Raw genomic sequence first — 20,163 nt, 5'->3', positions numbered from 1 at the left:
TGGACAGATACGATGTGTACAGCTAAAACTTGTAGCTGCTTATCAGTAAACTTGGAATAAAGTTATTTTAATTGAAGAACATCAGTACATCAGATCATATTATGGTTAATATTGAAAAATTTAAATATTGAAATTTGTAATATTACAATATTACCAAAAAACCACAAACAAAAAAACTAAAATGTATAAAATAAATTGTTAAAACTCATTAAAAAAACTAAAAAAAAAAATAATAAATTAAAATCACAGGATATTGATGCCAATACACCCTGAAACTCATGTACTTTATGTATTTCAATTAACACTTGGGTTTATAATGCAGGATAGTAACTTTGGATTGCAAAACTGGTCATGACTTCCTAAGGGCCCATTCATACTATTGCAGTGCAGTAACAAATGTTAGGATTGCTGTGCAATGTGGTGCCATTATTTCTCTATGGCATCCCATTGCACCTTGCCAACAGACATTTGTTGCAGCACACCCGAAGGCATGATGACTGCCCTGTGTTGTAGTGCATTGCAGAAACTAGCATGCGCTCCTATTTTGGTGCATTAGGCGTATCATACAAATGAACAGACTGGACTAATGCAACACACACCAATGCATGTGCCCACGGGGTTTAGGTGTCCATAAACAAACTAAATCATGGGGGGAGAACGAGTGAGTGGTACCCCACTGCGCTCTCTCCCATTCACTTGTATTATGATCGTTTGTGGATCTTCCAAGAGCGATCCATTAACGACGTTGGACGAGCGTCAATGTACAAATGTCAGATTCTCGTCCGATACCAGCCCTAGGGCGATAATCGGACGAAAATCATCTGACTTGTGTACAAAGCCTAAGTCTTCTGTCTGCGGAAACTATTGTCAATGGGGCAGTAAGTGAAGAGATAAAGGGAAATCTGTCTACAAAAGTACTGGATAAACTAATGTAGATTTTAGCTTTAAATCTCCTATGTTTTCAGATGAGGACAAGTATAGTGTTTATATGTTATATTTATATAACCAAGAAAAGAGAAAATGTCTACAAAACCACCGTACATTTCCATAAATTGCAGCTTTGGATTTGGCTATGGCCTCACTACCCCATCACTAACCCCATCTGCTCCATATGTCCTATTCTGTTAGAAAGCAGCGGGTAGTCTGTAACTAAATGACCCTTCAAAAATGAGTGGCTGGTGGGAGTTCACAGACCAATAACTAGAATTTATTATTTGCTAGTTAGAACGTAAAGGCTTCTGGCAAGACAAGAATTCCGATCTCAGCATATCTCTAATTTAGGCCACCCCAGGCTTATTCTGCTCATCTGCCACTTCCAATGAAACATAAATGAAAAAAGAAGTTCTCAATCACAGCGGTCATACAAAACTATCCATACTGCAGTACTTGGAACTTTTATTTCTTACCTTTTGTTTAGTTAAAGGATAATTTGATTAGTCAGTACATAAAGAAGAACATCCCTTTATCCGAACTGGCTCTGCAGAGCAAAAACTATGTCTGGATATTAATTGTTCGCCTCCTTAGGCCATTTTTATTGCACAACATATCTTTATAGCTGTAGTTTCCAACACTTGATATAACAAATAATTATACAAGACATAAAACTGATAATAAAAATTTTGATTGCTTGTGTACAGAAGTTATAATAAGATATTTGGTCTGAGTTATTAAAGCTTTCAAAGGCTGGAGAGAATACATTTTCATCAATTAAGCTGGGTGATCCAGCAAACCTGGAATGGATTTCTTCAAAAGTAATTGCTAGCAAATGTTTTTAATCCTGGACCAGATCCATTCCAGAATTGCTGGATCACCCAGCTTCAATGATCAAAGTGTATCCTCTATAGCATTGGAGAGCTTTTATAAATCAGACCATTTGAATCTAAGGGCATTCTGCAGCTCTTTTTCTGTCTCTTGAATAAGATCCTATACCAAATTTACAAGTTTTCTTGGGCTGCCCATAGAGAATAAATGCAGGTGGATGGCGAATGACTGCCCATCAAAACCATGCCAATGCTTATTAATTTTGAATGCCAATAGCAATGGCAGCTAAAAGGCTATCAAGCCACTTGGCAGCCAGAAAATGCTGCCTCATCATCCATGTTAACTACACCTAGGTAAATCTGTGTCGCTAATTATCCAATCATATATAGAAAGCATTTTCTTTCACCTTCAAGCTTGCATTTTTGCCAGCATATAAGCATGGCACTTGGACTGCAATGTCATATAAGTAACTTTATTTCATGCTCGGCTCGGTGTGCAAGCACTGCAAGATTCTGTGCCAGGATGAATTATCTCTTGTACACATCCACAGAAGTCATCCCCCTGTGATCAATAATATTGGCCAAAGACCTCAAACTTCAATTGGGTGGGGATTTCAGTGGGAACACTGGAGGGGTAAGTGTGGAAGGTAAGTGTGCCATCATGTGCAACAAATCTTAACATATTCCATATACCATATGTTATAGCAAAGTCATGTGTGTCAGGAGTTTACTTCCACTTTTGATAGAAGCTTTGATAAAAGTTGATAATAACATTTACATTGGAATCAATCACAAGCCTGAGTAATTTGTATGTCAGAAACAGGTCAGTAGGCTTCTTCCATTGCTTAGGTTATTATTAATATTATTATTATTATTATTATTATTAATAAACAGGATTTATATAGCCCTAACATATTATGCAGCGCTGTACATTAAAAAGGTAGTATCAGAATCACCATCTTCATAAGTTCCATGTGAGACCCTCATCACACGCACGGCTCCAAGACTTTTCTAGTGCTGCTCCGACTCTCTGGAATGGTCTTCTTTGTCCTATACGGCTTCCTACTACTTTCTGCTCAAAAAACCACTCAAAACCCATTTTTTCAAACTTTCCTACCCATCTTCTTCTGTTTTTTTAAACCGTCACTACTTCCCACCACTCATTTGCAACCCATATTTAATGTACAGCGCTGCATAATATATTGGCTCTATATAAATCCTGTTTGTTCATAATAATAATACTAATAATAATGATAATCAGGACTCAATGGAGATTTGAAACTGCACAGACAGACAGGTAGCCAGACTCAGCAACAAATCTGTAGCTAACTACAAACATATGCTCCAATGTTGCTGATGTGGCAGGCCCTAATCCAGCCCCATTATGCATTGGGAGTCAGCGAGAGAGAAGAAAACAGTCTGATGCAAAGTGACATTTAAGCAACAGAAGATAACATTGAAGTAGCTGGGATTGAAGTGAAGCAAAATAAAGTAAAATAAAGGCAGATTGAAATATGATTTGTTGAAATAGAGAGATCACTTATAATGACAAATGGCACTGAAAAAGAAAAATAAGAATGAAATGTAGTGATTGAACAAAGATAAAATGAGTTTATCGTGGTGTATGATAGAGAGAAATGGCATTGCATTAGGCATTAATGCAGCATATAGCTAGACTACACACAGTATTTTAATATAATGTATGGGCTATTAGGAATGCATTTACAAAAAAAGAAAATAATGCTAGGGGCTATTTGTGATAACACAAGGAATTGTAATTTTTTATCTTTATACTAAATCGTATTTTCATTTAGGTAGATCAAAAATTTTATATACTCACTGGCCACTTTAGGAGGTACACCTTGGTATATCCAGCACCAGGTAGCAGTACCTAGTACCTTTTGGCTTTGAAACTGCCGTAATCATTCATGGTATAGATCCAACTGGTGCTGGAAATATTCCTCAAGTATTTTGGTCCATATTGACATCATAGCATCATGCAGTTTCTGCAGACTTGTCGGATGCACTTCCATGATGAATATCTCATGTTCCAGCACAATCCACACGTGCTGTATTGGATTGAGATCTGGTGACTGGGGAGGCCATTTCAGCACAGCGAACTCAGTGCCATGCCTAAGAAACCAGATTGGGATGAGACCTAACATTTATTTCAAGAGTTCATCTGGGATAAAAAAAGTTTGCCAAAGGTTGATCTAGTTATCTCTGTCGAAGTTTAGAAAATGAGATCTAAATAAAGTTTCCAATATATGGTTTCTTCTTCAGGAATCACATGACCACATGCTTGGCCACCATGGGAGCTCACAACATGGCAGATAAGAGTTGCAGAACTTGCAAAAAAAATGGTCTGGGTTGTAAGGGGGTTTGGGGGTGTAAAAGTATGTCCAAAAGGCAGCTTAAACTCAGTAAAAAGTGGTATACCGTGCGAACACTGAGCAAAGTTTCCCAATTTGCACGTCTATGGAATGTGCTATGGGACTCCTATAATCAACAAACCATAGGAAGTTAGTGTTGTACCCTTTAGGATATTTACAAGGATGGTACAAGGATGGGGACAGTTTTGGGTGGGGCAAACATTTTTTCTAAAATCACCCCTACCCAAGGGCCATCTCCCATGAACACATTTGTAGCTGAAATTTAGGCACAAAGTCTCTTATATTACCATTTTCCTTGCTAGAGATAATGAAGTCCATGGAATTGCCGGATCATGGTGATCCCATGGATTTATAGCTTAGTTATTACAATGTGTAGATCAATGTTTCTCAACCAGGGTTTTGTGGAGACCTAGGGTTCAAGCAGAGTTTGCTAGGGGTTCTCAGAGCATATTGTACTTCTCAGGTCAGTTTAATGATCCATTCCAGGTTTGCTGGATCCTCTAGGTTCACTCATGATAGTCTGTCTTCTTCAGTCTTGGGGAGCTTTAAAAAATCGGGTCCTATAGAGCAGCAGTCACCAAAATTGTGGCGGTCCGCGGCTCTGGCCGGCATCCCCTAAGCGGGGTCAGGAGAAGGACCCCGCTGGGAGGATGCACTCGCCAGAGCTGCGGACCATGTCCCTGTGCAGTTCCCTGGCTTAGTGTCCCTGAACATAGCCTGCTCACTCTCCCATTGCAGGCTTCGATCAGCGATAGGAGAGTGGGCAGGGTTATGTCATAATGACGGCACTCTGGAGGAGGTTTCTCCCCCCTTTGAGTGACTCCTGGCTCCCCGCGCATTCGCGGTCAGGAGCCGGTGATTTTAGTGGTCCGCGGAATCGAAAAGGTTGGTGTCCACTGCTATTGAGCAGTGGTCCCCAAACTTTTTGAGCTTGCGTACCACTGAATCTACAAACTCTGGCCAAAGACACAACCCGCCCACCACCCTGAGCCTGCGATCCGTACGGGAGATATGGTCTGTGGCCCAGCGGGGTCAGGAGAAGGTACCGGCTAGAACTGCGGACCACTGCTGGTCTCCGTGCTCTCGCGCCCCACCTGTCAGACAGCCACGGCCCACCAGTGGGCCGCATAGCGGGGGTTGGGGACCCCTGCTATAGAGGATGCACAGCAGTAAGTTCTGAACACATCTCGACCCATTTATAGTGACGAATAGGCTCAGCACCACAATGGGCAGCCATTTAGCTGGCTGCAGGTTGCTGTGCATTACATAACAACTTATAAAGTCGCTGTATAGTTGTCCCAGAAACATTTCTATAGGAAGCCACCACAGGAAATGATTTTATGTTTCTGTTCATATTCCCGCCATCTCATAGATTGTAAGCTCTTCAGGGCAGGGTCCTCTCCTCCTCCTGTGTCACTGTCTGTATCTGTCTGTCAATTGCAACCCCTATTTATTGTACAGCGATGAATAATATGTTGGCGCTATTTTAATCCTGTTTATTAATAATATTAATATTAATACTGTTGCAACATTTACCTCTCAGTATTATATATATACTGTAGTAAAATATGCAATATATAGACCCCTATAGACTTGTATTGTGAGTGGAAGCAGGGAAGTGGAAATATTATTTTTATGACATAACTACACACAATGAAAAAGGTAATTTACAGCATGCTATTCAGTATAATGGAACCGTAAGAGTCGGTATTTCTTCGCCTTCCACGTGTCCACACATAGGAAGTAGGCGGAGACAGCACGCTTGTTCCGTTTCCTCCGCCCAGTTTTTGGGCACGCCCCCATAGTTTATAAAGACTTCTTCCCGCCTTTGTAGCGTCACTCTGCTGCGGAGCTGAGGCCCCCATCTTCTTTGTGTTAGTCGCCATGCCGCGTGTTTATATCGGGAGACTCAGCTATCATGTCCGGGAGAAAGACATCCAGAGGTTCTTCGGAGGATACGGGAAACTGCTGGAGGTGGATTTGAAGAACGGGTAAGGAGCTGAATTTTTAATGCAATCGGTAGGCCGTGATGGTTTGCCGCCATTATGGCGGGATGTGAGGGCGGGCGGATTTTTCTGGCGGGGAAGCCTAGGCCTACATGTAGGGGGTCAGTGGGTGTCGTACAGCGGTGATCTGGATGGATAAAGGGAGCCATGATATGTGGAGGCCGCCAGTGCCTCAAAATGGAGGCCATTGTTCTGGCTTGTGACGTCATCGTCTTCCCTGTGCGGACACGTGCTGCCCCCGTCTGCCCTCACGTGACTTCTGGGGAACCTTGGAGCCCCCACAATGCAACGCGGATAGGCCTGCTGAATGCAATGCTTGCACAGCCTTTGTTATAAGGGCAGATATGTTGGGGGGAGGTATATTTATGGGTGTTGTATTATACTGCCCTGTGTGGCATTTTGTTGTATATCTCTTCTGTTGATTGCACAGAGCATGGCCGACCAACAATCCCCTATGTGTGCACTAACGTTGATCCGTGTTGATATCGGCATTGTTTTGAAAGTTTTGCTTGATTTGGTGCCTTGTGAAAGTGGGCTTTGCGTCCTTTATTCACTGGCATATTCACCCGAGTTTACTTTATTTGCTGACCTATCTCAGGCTTCTGGTTTGGGCCATTGTGGTTGGCTGATATGCTATAACCACATGCATTTGGAGTTCATTGGTTCCGACCCCAAGGCTTGTGAGATGTATCCTAAGCAGGTCAGGAGTCCTATTTAATGTTCCTAGTTCATGCAATGGCTGATTTAAGGTAGCCAAGTCACTTTGGATTGGCTGCTAATAAGGCGCATGACTCGTCCAGGACCCGCAGCGTGCAACCATGTTCCTTATCGTCATGTGATAATGTGGCCAGTTGTCATGTTTAGCTCTTTGCATTTTACATTCCCAGTGTTCTCCCCAGGCCCCTTTTAGCTGGGCACACCACCTGGCATTTTTCAGCAACCACCAGGCTGTTTTTGTAGTACCGATGAGTTGGGTCACAATTCAGGGGCTTCCACCCACTTACAGTTTCTTCCCATCCAGTTTTTTTAAAAAAATTCTGGGTTGAGCACTACATTCCTATCATATAGAACAAAATCTCATCTTCCACCCCATGTTCTGCTCTCAGCACTTTTTAAATCTGTACATTGTCCTTTGTGCAGCACTGATTGGCTATCTCTGCCTAAGCAACCAATCAGCATGCTGCACACACCTTGGCCTTGCTCTGGTATTACATTTGTAGCAATATACAGATAATGATACAAATGTTACATAATTAGCATTCAGTTGTTTTCTCTGTGTAGCTTCTGAGGTCACTCAGTGATATTACTGAGCTGGTCTGGAACTGAACTGGGACTATCTCAGGGTCAGGTCTAGACCAGAGCTCTGCATTACATTGGTCAGTTTTAATTCACCTGCTGCCTCAAATATAAGATTCACAGACTAGACCTGGGATTCTCAGCCAGTGTTCTGAGGGACCCTTTGCCTCCTCCAGAATGTTGGGGGTTCATTGGGCAATGTCTACCTTTTGGCTATCTGTAAGGTGGACATTTTTCCCACTAGCCAGCAATGTAAGAGGAATTCTTCCGGCTGACGGCCACACTGACATACTGTGATCTGTGGATATAGAAATTCTAGCTGGGGTTCCTGAAGACATTTCAAGGTGTTAAAAAGTTGAGGGATTTTGGTCTAAAATCAGTTGTGTAAATGTTGTTAATCTTGTGTTTTTAATTTAGTAGTCCAAGGCAGCACCTTGGGTAAGCTTGGAAACATTAAGGGCAGGCCATATGCAGGAAGTTGGTATCATGCCATTCTAAAGGAATCTCACCTCACTAGTTTTCAGCAGACAGGCGGTGGCAACATAGATTGTTGGCAAACTTTTTGCTGCAAGTTGTTGCATGCACCATAGGGCATCTTTAGGCCAAGAGTATAAAAACATTACTGCTCCGGGCTTCCTACTGGCAACTACGCCATGTCCAGAAGAGCTAACCGCCAGGAGTTACTGATTCTTGTACAGGTTAGAGGCAAAACTGTAGTACTTTTTTTTTTTTTCCCTTCTGGTAAACTCAAGATGTTGGTAATTGCCAAATGCACATTCTGCTTTTCAGATTTTTAATACATATTTGCCCTTTTTACTTTTTGCCCAGGTATGGCTTTGTGGAGTTTGAAGACTCGCGTGATGCTGACGATGCCGTTTATGAATTAAATGGCAAAGACCTTTGTGGCGAGCGTGTGATTGTTGAACATGCCAGAGGTCCACGCCGGGACAGAGAAGGAGGAGGAGGAGGCGGTGGTGGTGGCGGCGGCGGAGGTGGAGGTGGAGGAGGATACAGCTTTGGAAATCGCAGTAAGCATTATCTATTTAGTCATTTGCTTTGGGGGCGGACTGAAGAACTGTTTTATCAGAACTGAGTGTTAAACTGTTGCATTGCCAGATGTTTAAGCTTAGAAATATTGGTTGTAGCTTGCCAAGTCAATGAAATATGAAAATATTTCTGTATTCTCAAGTAATCATGAAGTGTCAGCTACCACTAAGGTACATTTCATAAATATAAGTTGAGTAGTTAGAGCACAAAGAACAGGTTTAATTATTTTCATGCAGCTTTCTTGCGTTCACATGGTCTATGCTCACCATCTGTGCTGTTTTAAGTTTGTGTGTACCTAAAACTTTTTTGTTTTGGATATATTATTTGGGAAGAATTAAAACCGTTGCCCAGTTAGGGAGTGAAAGGGAAATCTTGGAGTCACACACAGAGTAAAATTCCCCCCTGTAGACATAAATCTCCATTCATAGATTTCCCTTCTATTCCTCATCTGGAGGTGACAATACAAATAAACACATATAAAATAATGCAAACAAAAAACCTGGTTCTTAACTCATCATTATATCCAAAATAAAATATATTGGTTTAGATACATTTAAAAGACACTGTCACTTGCAAAATCTAGGCAAATCCTGTTTGCAGATGGCACCCCCCGGCTTTCTAAAATCATGGAACTCTTCTCCCTCCTGGAGCATCCATACAGCCGCACCACGCGGCACTTCTCAGTAACCGTCCGGCTATTTTTGGGTGGTTGATGAAGAGTTGTGTAATAACAGGGGCCTACAATTTCTTACTGCCGGGCTTAAACAATGGAGTATACAGAGATGTTATCACTTCTCCTCTGGTATTTAGGCTTGGGTTTCGGCCGCTCGGGTCTAAGCGCTACCTTTAAAAGCTCTGCCAGAGACTCCGGGGATGCAGGGAGGCAGAATGGGAGCATTAAACCTGCAGGGGGTAAGCCTCGCTGCACACATGACCTTTGTTTTGGAATGAGTGTCTTCAAAAAGATTCTGAAATATGCAGTGATGTATCCTGTGGTGTTGATGCTTTTATTGCCTCTGGCAGCACAGGATTATATTAAAGTACAGGATGGTGGGATGAGGGGGTTATGATTGGGTTTTATCGTGGAAATTGAATGAAAACGCCTTGTATTATGAATATGTTTAACTTGTATATTCTTAACCTTTTTGCATGTTGAATTCCAAAAACCTTTTTTAACCGTCCTTGATGTTTCAATTTGAAAGAGACCAGTGGGGGCTGAGACCATTGAGGCTTAAGATGACTGCCTTTCCTGGTTGGCCTTTCCAAACATTGTGTGACCCTTGCCCTATGACCCTTTGGCTGACCTTACCGGAAGCCATGACGACAGCAGCCTATTGCCATTAGACGCAGGGTGATGGTGAGGATTAAAAGGGTTAGACCAAACGGCTTTAAACTGGACTAGGTGACTCCCTTGCGTGTGCTTCCAAGTGCCACTTTTCTTATACCTCCTGCCTTAATGTAAATATTGTGACTGGCAACTCTTGTAAATGCTTTGTAGAACATGCATGTAAATGATTTAAACTTTGTTTTATCATAAAAAAAATTTTTGATGTCCTGTTGATAAGGTTGGTTGAGAGCGCTCACTAAACAGGCTCATTCTCAACACAGCAGAACAGAGTGAGTAAACATCTCTTCTGCTTATCGTTGGCCAAAGTCACGGCTTCAAAGGAGGTTTTTATGTAAACATTCCTATTCCTAGTTTTAATTAAAAGCCCTCCCAAAAAATATTTAGCTATTGAACTGTACAAATTCAATGGAGTACTGACTTTACTTTCCATGTGCAATAAAGGTGGTTACAGGAGCCAGAGATCGGGCAGAGATAAATATGGACCTCCAGTGCGTACAGAGTTCCGACTTATTGTGGAGAACCTTTCCAGTCGCTGCAGCTGGCAAGATCTTAAGGTTGGTATCGCAGTTCTAATCAAGAGAATATGTAACAGTTGAGAAGCAATGCAAGCTTTTAATTTTTTACCTGTTGTGTTCTCCCCGGCCCCTTTTAGCTGGGCGCACCACCCGGCACTTCTCAGTAACCACCCGGCTGTTTTTTGGTGGTTACTGAAGAGTTGGGTCATAAATACAAGGGTTGCCACCCACCTACAATATCTTCCTACCCGGTTCAAAAAAAGGTCTGGGTTGTGCTGTGTATCAACACTGGCTATGTGCGCACGGTAGATTGTTGCTGTAAGTCATCTTTCATTATCGTTTTTAATGTCAGTAGAACAAATTGGTGCCATATACACAGTAATGTTCAGCTCTATGAAAATGAGAGGATGATAAACACCTTGCTGTGCAGCCTTTCTCAGCCTTTTTACATGGAAAGCCTTCAATAATTACTATATACACAGCTCATAGTATTTAGGCATGGTGATCAAAAAAAATGGCTCCCACTTTGCTTGCCACCAAAATGAATGCCATCTAAAGCAAAAAAAATGGTGATTGACTAAAGAGACACAAGTTGCTCATTGCTCATGGAACTCCCTAACAACCTCTGGAAGAACCCTGGTTAAGACACTGAACTAGTTTTGCCCAAGGCGACTGATAGCCTAAGGCTGCTATACAATACACCATTTTCAGACCTAATTTGTTACACCCTTTTGTAGGCTACTTTGTTTAGTGTCTTAATACGCAGGAACTCTTCACAATTGTTCATGTACTGCAGTATAATTTCTGCATTAACAAACGGAACTGCACTGTTATACATGTATAGTTTACAACTACTTGTTGCTCCTATAGGTATTCTACCGGCCTCTGTCCCAAAGTTTACAAACATTTTTTTCCTAAACAAAAACTTCCTTGCTTTCTTTCAGGATTTCATGAGACAGGCCGGTGAGGTCACGTATGCTGATGCCCACAAGGAACGTACCAATGAGGGAGTGATAGAGTTCCGGTCTTATTCTGACATGAAGAGGGCTTTGGAGAAACTTGATGGCACCGAAATTAATGGCAGGAAGATCCGTCTAGTGGAAAGCAAAACACGTCACAGGAGGTCTTACTCTGGGAGCAGATCAAGGTAATTGCAAGAACGAGGTTCAATAATGTACATTACATAGTAAGTCAGGTTGAAAAAAGACATAAGTCCATCAAGTTCAACCAGTATTTTTTTTAAAACGTAGTCACCGCCCCCATTCATTGTCGGACGCCTAGGCGGTCAAGAATGCATGGGGGAAACGCAAAGCCTCCCGGGATACCTACATCAGACATCCTGTGAGGCTCTTGGCCGCTGCTTCTGCGCATGCCGGAGCAAACATGCACAGTGAGATCTGCAATTTTTTTCATCCTACATCACCCGATCTTGTGCTTGGGTCGGTTGATGTAGGATGGAGAACCCGGAAGAAAATACAAAGATGGCGGCGTCTGGAGCTCCGGGTTGGGTGCCGAGACGACGCAGGACCTGATGCTGGGCACCCCCGGAGTGATCGAACTGCCCTGTGGGATTGAAGGTAAGTGTGTTTTTGTTTTGAATTTTGAGTATAGTTCCTCTTTTTGATTTTTCTGATGGATTCTTAGAGAACAGTCTCGTGTGCTGGAGTTAAATTCTGGCATCTTCAGTTGTTGAATATCCAGTCAGTTTGATATCCTCAGCCAGCTTCCTTCTAAAACTAACCTTAGCACCACATGTCAATGTAACTGCTTGAAAATGATTTTTCTCACATAAAGGAAATTTAACTTGTGGCATTGATATTTAAGATGTTCATTATGGACTTGCCATGCTCTTTTCTAAACTGTGTGACTATCTTGTCAGGAACAGGACCTTGCTTTATCTACCGCATTCAGCCATTGGCAGAGGCCAGTGGCTTTGATTGGGAAAAACTTGCATTTTATATGTACCTTCATTAGGGTTCAGGCACTGGAAACCCACTGCTATTTTCGTAAGAATTCCAGACAAAAGTTTTTCCAATAGGCACAATTTATGTTTGTATGTATTCTCTATAATGTTGCGTGTATTTTTTAGGCTTTATCTTGTACTATAAGCCCAGGGTATTTTTGCATATATATAATGTGATATTGCTGCAGGAATGTAAATGCAATGAGCACAAATCTAAAATGCACTGCTCTCCTTAGGTCACGGTCCAGAAGCAGGAGAAGATCTCGTAGTAGCAGCAGACGCAGTAGCCACAGCCGATCCAGAAGCCGTTCTCGCACTCCTGCTAAAAAGAACCGTTCTCATTCACCAGCCAAGGGAAGCAGGTCCCGTTCTCCAGCTAAGGAAAGTCGCTCCCGATCTCCTGCTAAGAAAAGTCCATCTCGTTCTCCAGCTAAAGAAAGTCGTTCACGTTCTCCTGCAAAACATAGCCGTTCCCGCTCACCTGCAAAGAGTCCATCCAGGTAAGCCTTTCCTCAGCCCTATCTATGCTCTATTTGGCCAAAAGACCCAAAGCTTACACTGCCCAACAGAACACATTGTCAGAGGAAGTAAAGGGCAAGTTTGACAGGAAAACCAAAGTGTTTTTTGATGTGCTTTTATTTAACACTATACTCTGCATGTTTTTAGGTCCAGGTCCAGGAGCAAAGAAAACTCAAGATCCCCATCAAAGCAGAGAAAGTCTCGTTCAAAAAGTAAACCTAAGTCAGAGCATGGTTCTCGGTCTCGAAGCAGGTCCAAAGGCAAGAGAAAGAGATCCCGCAGTCGATCTAAAGGAAAACGTGACCGCTCCAGCAGCAGACCCAAAACAAAGCGAGAGAGGTCTAGCAGCCGCAGTAAAGGGAAGCGTGATAGATCCAGTAGCCGGTCCAGGAGCAAGCGCTCTCGTAGTCGCTCTAAAGGAAGGAGAGAGCAGTCTAAAGGGAAGAGAGATGTATCTAGAGAGAGGTCACGGAGTCAGTCCAAGGGTAAAAGAGAGAGGTCACGTGACAGATCACGTAGTCAGTCCAAGGGGAGAAGATCCAGAGATAGATCCCGCAGTCAATCAAAAGAGGACAGGGAGGCATCTAGGGAGAGATCCAGAAGTCCATCAAAAGGAGACCATGATCGATCTAGGAGTCGCTCCAGAAGCAGGAGGGATCGGTCCCGAAGCCGCTCAATCCCTACACGGGAAAGGTCTTCCCATAGCCGATCCAGATCCCCTTCCCCACAAGAAAATGGTAAAGATACCGCTAGGTCCAGTTCTAGGTCAAGGTCCAAATCGCCAATGGCAGCCTCCCCCAGCAGAGAGGGTTCTGCTTCACCTCCTCCTCGCCCAGCCTCAGCTGCCAGTTCCAGGTCTCGCTCCAGCTCCCCAGAGTAGTGTAAAGGCATTTTAATATACTTTGTGTTAGGACTGCCCTCTGAAGTGTAGGCAAACACTTTGTGATGATTCATTTGCAGGAGTTGATTCTTTCTCCTCTGTACCAATTAGTCTGGTATGGAAGAGTTTTAGCTATGTAAATACAGGAAGTAAAACAAAATTTTCCTGCATGTTTCTTAAAGCACCAAAATTCTCTTGTGCTAGAAGATGCTTCACCTAATTGGTTCAAAATATTAAACAATCATAGGCTCAAACCTCCCACGTTGTAAATAAAGGTTTGTATTGTTTTGGGGCAGTTTAAGTTTTTAGGATGTTCTAAATGTGCATTTTTTAAGCGCAAATAAAGCTTTTTTTTTTTTCTGACTATGCTCCATTGGTCTCTGGTGTCCTACAATATGATCATGTAATGTTGTAGTGGTTGACTTTTTTCAACGTAAATAAAATCTTTCAACTCATTTTTCTCCATTCTGTGTTCATTGATTCATACAGTATTTATATGATGGAAACTTTGTCATATTTCTGGTTCTGAAAGTCATTAGGTGTCCAGTGGATAAAAGGAAGGGGTGTCTTCATATAAGGAGTAGGTTCTGGTATGTGGGTTTTTCCAATGGAGGGCAGTTGTGGGACAAATGGGATAAACTGGGGTACATTTATCAATCATAGCTTGAGAAAGGTAAACAAACATCAGTTTATAGAGGTAATAAGAGCTTATTCACACAGCTACATATGAGTGGTTGCTCTGCTTTCCAGGTGCAATCTTATTCTATTTCATGAGGCTTATTGAACCACAATAAAGCTTTCAATAAACTGGCAGTAGATCTTGTTAGTGAAACACGACTTTGGCAGTTTATTGTCAACCATTATAAAAGGAAACAGGTGATGCCAACAAGAGCATTTGGTAAAATATTTCCAGTATTTTTGCAATGTTGAAAAGGCCAGGTTTTCTTTTAAAAGTGGTTAATGTGATATGTTCCCTGCAGAACAACTTTGTGTTTGCACTGCTTTGTACAATTCATACCCTACAGCAGTGTTCTCCCCAGCCCCTTTTAGCTGTGTGCACTGTGTGGTCAGAGACAGCCTTTTAACAATCTTAATAAATAATAAAAAAATTAAATTATTCTCCAAATAAAGGTAATATTGACAAAGGCTGCATTACTGCTTTATAACAAGTCCCTTTAGTGTACTATTGTGTGCTGGGAATTATAAGTGCAAATGTACTACACAAGGAAATTCTGGACAAAATGCAAATGCATAAATGCAAACAAGTGCTCCACACAATGCTTACCTTAGCTGCCATTTTTAAAAAATCTGTTCAGGTGCATTATACCTGGAACATAACTTCAAAACATGAGTTATTGTGTGGTCATAGTTCCTGCCTACAGAAAGCTTGGCCAATGCAGATCCATGGTACAGCCCAACATCGTGGTTATACTCTTGCACATGCTCATAAATTGTTCAGCATCATAGATTAAATAAGATCAATATCTCCAATTCTTTTCAACCCAGACATGACTTGTAGTGTTTCCTATCAAACAGCTGTTGAAAATGCCAAACTGCACAACAAGAACCTTAATATAACCCAGCAGTCAATTTGCAGTATTCATTACCAATCAAGCATTCAATGTTTTCAGCAATGGCATCCATTTATTTCCTTTATGATACTTAACCTGTAAATGTAGGTATATGGCAGCATCATTATGCTTTAAAGGTGCCTGCTCGGGCTGAATTTACCATGCTGTGATGACAGTATGGCGCATATAAATGATCTGATATACATTCACTTGGAGATTAGAGTTAAAATATATAGTGGAGAAAATAAGGTTGCTAGGTATGGATTTTGCGTCTTTAAAATCTGGTCTTTGCTACCTTTTATAGCCCTAATTTTTATGAGATCATAAGAGTTTGGCCATGTTTTTTTAACAGTGTTTAATGTGTTTTTAGTCAGAAGTCTAGAATCTTCAAATAATTAGGACAAAAACTGTCAATGGTTCTTCCATCATATCTTTTTAGTTAAGCACAGGGTCTTTTCCCTAGGTGACCCTGGTCCATGTACACAGACACTTGTATCAGTTAATATGGGCATTGCAGTGCCAGCTCCACACACCATAATGGTCCTGCATCTTGGTGCACTGATAGTTGGCAAGTCATTTGTGATGTTATAGGCAAGGGCACTGCACTGTCTTTAGCACATCAAAGTATGAATTCTTGGAACATTTCAGATGTCTTTTAGAAGGACCTTAAAGAATGTTCATTGACTAGACTTCAATGCACCAAGAAGTGTAGCCTATGCAAATACCTGAATTTAATTTGGTATCAGCCCTGCAAGAGGAAATGGAAGTTTTTGGAACTTGTTAGGACCTCCATTCATGTGATCTTGGTAAAGGAGGAGAAATCCGATGTTATCCCTTATCTTACCTTATCAGCATGTTGCATCTATATTGGGGCAAGGAGAGGACCTTGCTGTGTTGTTTGGCTGAATTACAGAAAAGTCCGGTCACAGTCTGGCTGTGCTTGCTGGCAGATCTCTCCAGTTTTCAGGAGTAGACAGATGGAAATCAAGGTAAAAGGGTTCCCTTGTATGACTTTAAAATAGGTAATTAGACGTTTGCTTTAGGTTCGTGTTAATTTTCCCAGACTTGAGTGTTTCATATCACTACAGAGCATTGTCTAAGTCTAGATACAACCAAGATTCCCACTGACTAATAGGAAAGTGCAGAAGTTGTGCTTATTTCTGCATAATACTGCACCTTTATTCTAGGGATATCAAGGTGCAGAACTGTCACAATCACTATAAGCGTCACCTTTTGATTTTGTCCTTTGTAGAACCTAAAAACCAGATGCCTTTAACTTTCCAGGCAGCACTCATTTAATGAATAGGTTGCTATAATCAGCCTTGTCAAAGACTCACTAACATATGCTCTGAAGATGAATTAATTATAGTCTTGAGTAGCTCAATTATGCACAAACTTAGGCTGGGTTGTTGCTTTGGTAACATGAATTTTAAATTCGGTGTTGCGTTATTTTAGGCTTATAATATGAAAGTGCAAGATAGGAGTATGTAATAAAAATATCTCCTGATAATGCACAAATATAAGTCTACAAGTTTGAAATCTTTAAAGAAGGACTCCAACCAAGCATTTTGATTACCAGTGAGAAATCAAAGAAGAAGCTAATAAAGGCTTGTACATTGGCCAATGAGGGCATGCCTGCCAAAATGTACACTACTTACCAATCATTATATACTTGTGCATGGGTGCTGAGTTTTGGGGCTTCCAACAAATTGGAAAATTAATTGCATTTGTTGCATGTACCAAACTTTAAGCAGTTATTCTTGCATACTGTCCTATTTGGATTGCATGTCTTCTGCTATTTCCCGCTTTTCAAAATGCATTTACTGGGGTCAGTCGGATATATACCCCCTCATATTGGTGGTCAGCGGGTTTATACCCCACTTACAATGGTGGTCAGAATGCCACACTTGCAGACAGCTTGAAAGATCCCAACCAAATTTGTGAGCATGGGTGTAGTCATAAAAAGGAAGAGGGGTCATGGTACTATCCATGATGTGCCTGCCCTACTACACCCCTGTCTATGTGTCACTCAAAGGGGATAAAACTTCCCCCTGAGCGACGTCATAATGCCACAACCCACCCGCACTCCCATTGGTCTTAGCCTGTGTTGGGGGAGTGGGCGTGGTGTGTTCAGAGAGACAACCCACCCACCACCCTGAGCCTGCAATTCCCTACGGGGGACATGGTCCCCGGCTCTGGCCGGTGTGGCCCCCCAGCGGGGTCCTTCTCGTGACCTCCTGGGGGGGAGGACCAGCCAATGCGGTGGACCACCAAAGATCGCTTTGCAAAATAAGAGTGGGCACTCGTGCCCATTCCTGAAAAAAGTGAGGGCACAGCATTCCCACCCATGCCCGCCCCACTACAACCCTGTTTTTGAGATCATTGAAAAGCCCCGAAACCCTTAGTATTGTCTTCAAAATTGCTGGGGAAGGGTAAGAGGGTCAAGGGTAAACGTGGAAACATGCCCCAAGTAAAAAAAAAAAGTATATATTTATTTATATAACTGGTAAAATGAATGTTTTTTTAAAACTAGTGATTCATAAGGGGTGTGAAAACTGTCCCCATGATACACACAAGCACCCCAGTGACTTGTTTTCTGTGTTATTGATTTGTTGCCCATAGTAATCACAAATTATTCTTTCATTCACCAACTAGCAGTAGAAGCAGCAGCTGGCACCTTGTTTGCTGTGGGCAATGCTTGTTCCCTTACCTCTGATCTACGCTTCTGTGTGTTCAGCAGTTCTGAGATCAGGGTGTACTAGTAGTTGGCAGCTGTGTAGCAATACAATAACATACAGACTACAAAAATACAATCGGCGATGTTCACCAATAGAATAAGGTCATACGGCAGCTTTTCATTATTGTGATTTCTGACATTTATAATTCAAAGTTGCCAATTCCTAAATCAGCTTCTCATCTTTCCATCTGTCAAAAAAATCCATGATAAGCCGAGGGAAGCTAAACAAAAACAAAATAAATAAAAGTAATTCAAAAGACAAAAAAATGTTTTGTCTTAAAGTAAGGTTACAAAACGAGATCAGTGATGTGTGAGTGTCCCCTCCCCACACCCCACAGCCCTGGCAGACACTGGCGATTTGACCCAACTGGCAGAACCTTGGCCAATCATAGCCCCCCCACCCATCCACCAAAGCAGTACAGGACCATTTACCCTGCCATTCATAGGTCCTCGGCAGTTACAGGCATCCCCTACACCCCACACAAACACCTCATGGGGCACTCTACATCAGTCCTCATTATTCACAAGACTCCCCATTCTTACCGCCACAACCCCCAGTAACCCCCAACAGTTACAGACACCCCCAGCTTTACTGTACCACCACCATGACAGTTGTCTAAGAAGCAAGAAAAGGGTAAGAGGGGAATACCTCTCTGGTATTCCACTAACCCGACTCTCTCCTCTACAATCTATTATTAATGCTACAGCCAGACTCGTCCATCCTTCGCTCCGCTCCTCTTCTGCTGCATCTCTTTGTAGTTCTCTTCATTGGCTTCCATTTCACCTTAGAATCAAATTCAACCTCCTGTGATTTGCCTTCAAATCCCTACACAGCTATTGTCCCACTTACATTTCTGACCTGGTAGAAAAATACTCCCCCTGCCGCTCTCTCTGCTCCTCCAATGACCTACTAATGATTTCCTCACTCATAACCTCATCACACACATGGCTCCAAGACTTTTCTAGAACTGCCCAAACTCTTCCTCATCCTATTCGGCTTGCTCCCACTTTCTGCTCATTTAAAAGAGAACTCAAAACCCATATTGTTAAACTTGCCTACCCGTCTTCTGTCTATTAAACTCTCACTACTTCCCACTACTCCATATCCCCCTCCTATTGTCCTATCTGTATCTGCTTATAAGATATGAAATCTTCAGTGTCCGCAGGGTTCTGTTGATAGCTCATGAAGTTGCTCTCAGCTCGGTCCCTTGGGCAGAAGCTGGTGTCTTAGGTAATTACAGTATATATATTGTTATTGTATTGTTATTGTTATTATATATATATTGTGTTTTTGTGTTAATGCAGTGTTTTTACATGGTGGTGGTGAGGGGGTGAGTTGGGGTCTAACTCATCCCCTCTCAGGCTTTGCATCCCTGACGATCCCATGAAATTATGTTCAGGTCTTTGGGAACGAATGCCTAAAAACAATTTATTGGCGGTCAGTGGGAAGAAAGCCTCTTACATTGGTTGCCATTGGAAAGATTTCCTCTAGACCAGTAGTCGCCAACCTTTTCGGAGTCACGGACCAAGGGTCAAAGGGGAAGACGCCATGACGTCATGATGCCAGAACCCACCCACTCTCCCATCACAGGTCTGATCTGATGCGTTATGTACGGGAGACATGGTCCGCGGCTCTGGTCGGTGCACCCCCTAAGTGTTGTTCTACTCCTGATCCCACCCAGGGGGCACACGAGCCATAGCTGCCGATCACCAAAATTTTCTCCCAGACCACTGGTTGGCGACCGCTATAGACAATTTAAAAGATCATAGTGCCATGTAGCCTTCCACATGTCTATGGCCCCAGAACCATGAGGCACCATCAACATATATGAGATCAATCAGCCACAGTTTGGCAATTCCTGGAGGAACCCTGAATTTCCCCAGAACCCTGGATGAAAATAGCTGGTCGTGCTAACAAACCTTGAATTTTAATACAAGCTTTGATGTCCCTTGAAAGGGAATGTCTTGTGAATATGAAGGATGATTTTACTGGAGAATTCCCTTAAGGGGTACGTTAAATAAGGTCTGCCAGTCTATGCCAACGTACGTCCATGTGTCAAGCCAAGGAATATAGCATCACTTGTAATTCTCTCATTGTTCAGTGACCTTTATAAATTAGTATACAGAT

The 20,163-nt window shown here is 42.2% G+C and overlaps 1 protein-coding gene across 1 annotated transcript; it reads left to right on the top strand.

Annotated features, from left to right (window-relative positions):
* The first annotated feature begins 5,986 nt into the window (after positions 1-5,986).
* On the top strand, positions 5,987-14,182 carry SRSF6 (serine and arginine rich splicing factor 6). Its single transcript, XM_072403729.1, has 6 exons — positions 5,987-6,144; positions 8,284-8,483; positions 10,292-10,404; positions 11,310-11,512; positions 12,565-12,828; positions 12,995-14,182. The coding sequence occupies exons 1-6, from the start codon at positions 6,038-6,040 to the stop codon at positions 13,725-13,727; spliced, it is 1,620 nt and encodes a 539-aa protein (XP_072259830.1). The 5' UTR covers positions 5,987-6,037; the 3' UTR covers positions 13,728-14,182.
* The last annotated feature ends 5,981 nt before the right edge of the window (positions 14,183-20,163 follow it).

This window comes from Pyxicephalus adspersus, chromosome 3 (assembly GCF_032062135.1).
Source record: "Pyxicephalus adspersus chromosome 3, UCB_Pads_2.0, whole genome shotgun sequence".
NCBI lineage: Eukaryota > Metazoa > Chordata > Amphibia > Anura > Pyxicephalidae > Pyxicephalus > Pyxicephalus adspersus.
The sequence above is the reverse complement of the archived record's forward strand: the minus strand, read 5'-3'. Positions and strand labels throughout refer to the sequence as shown.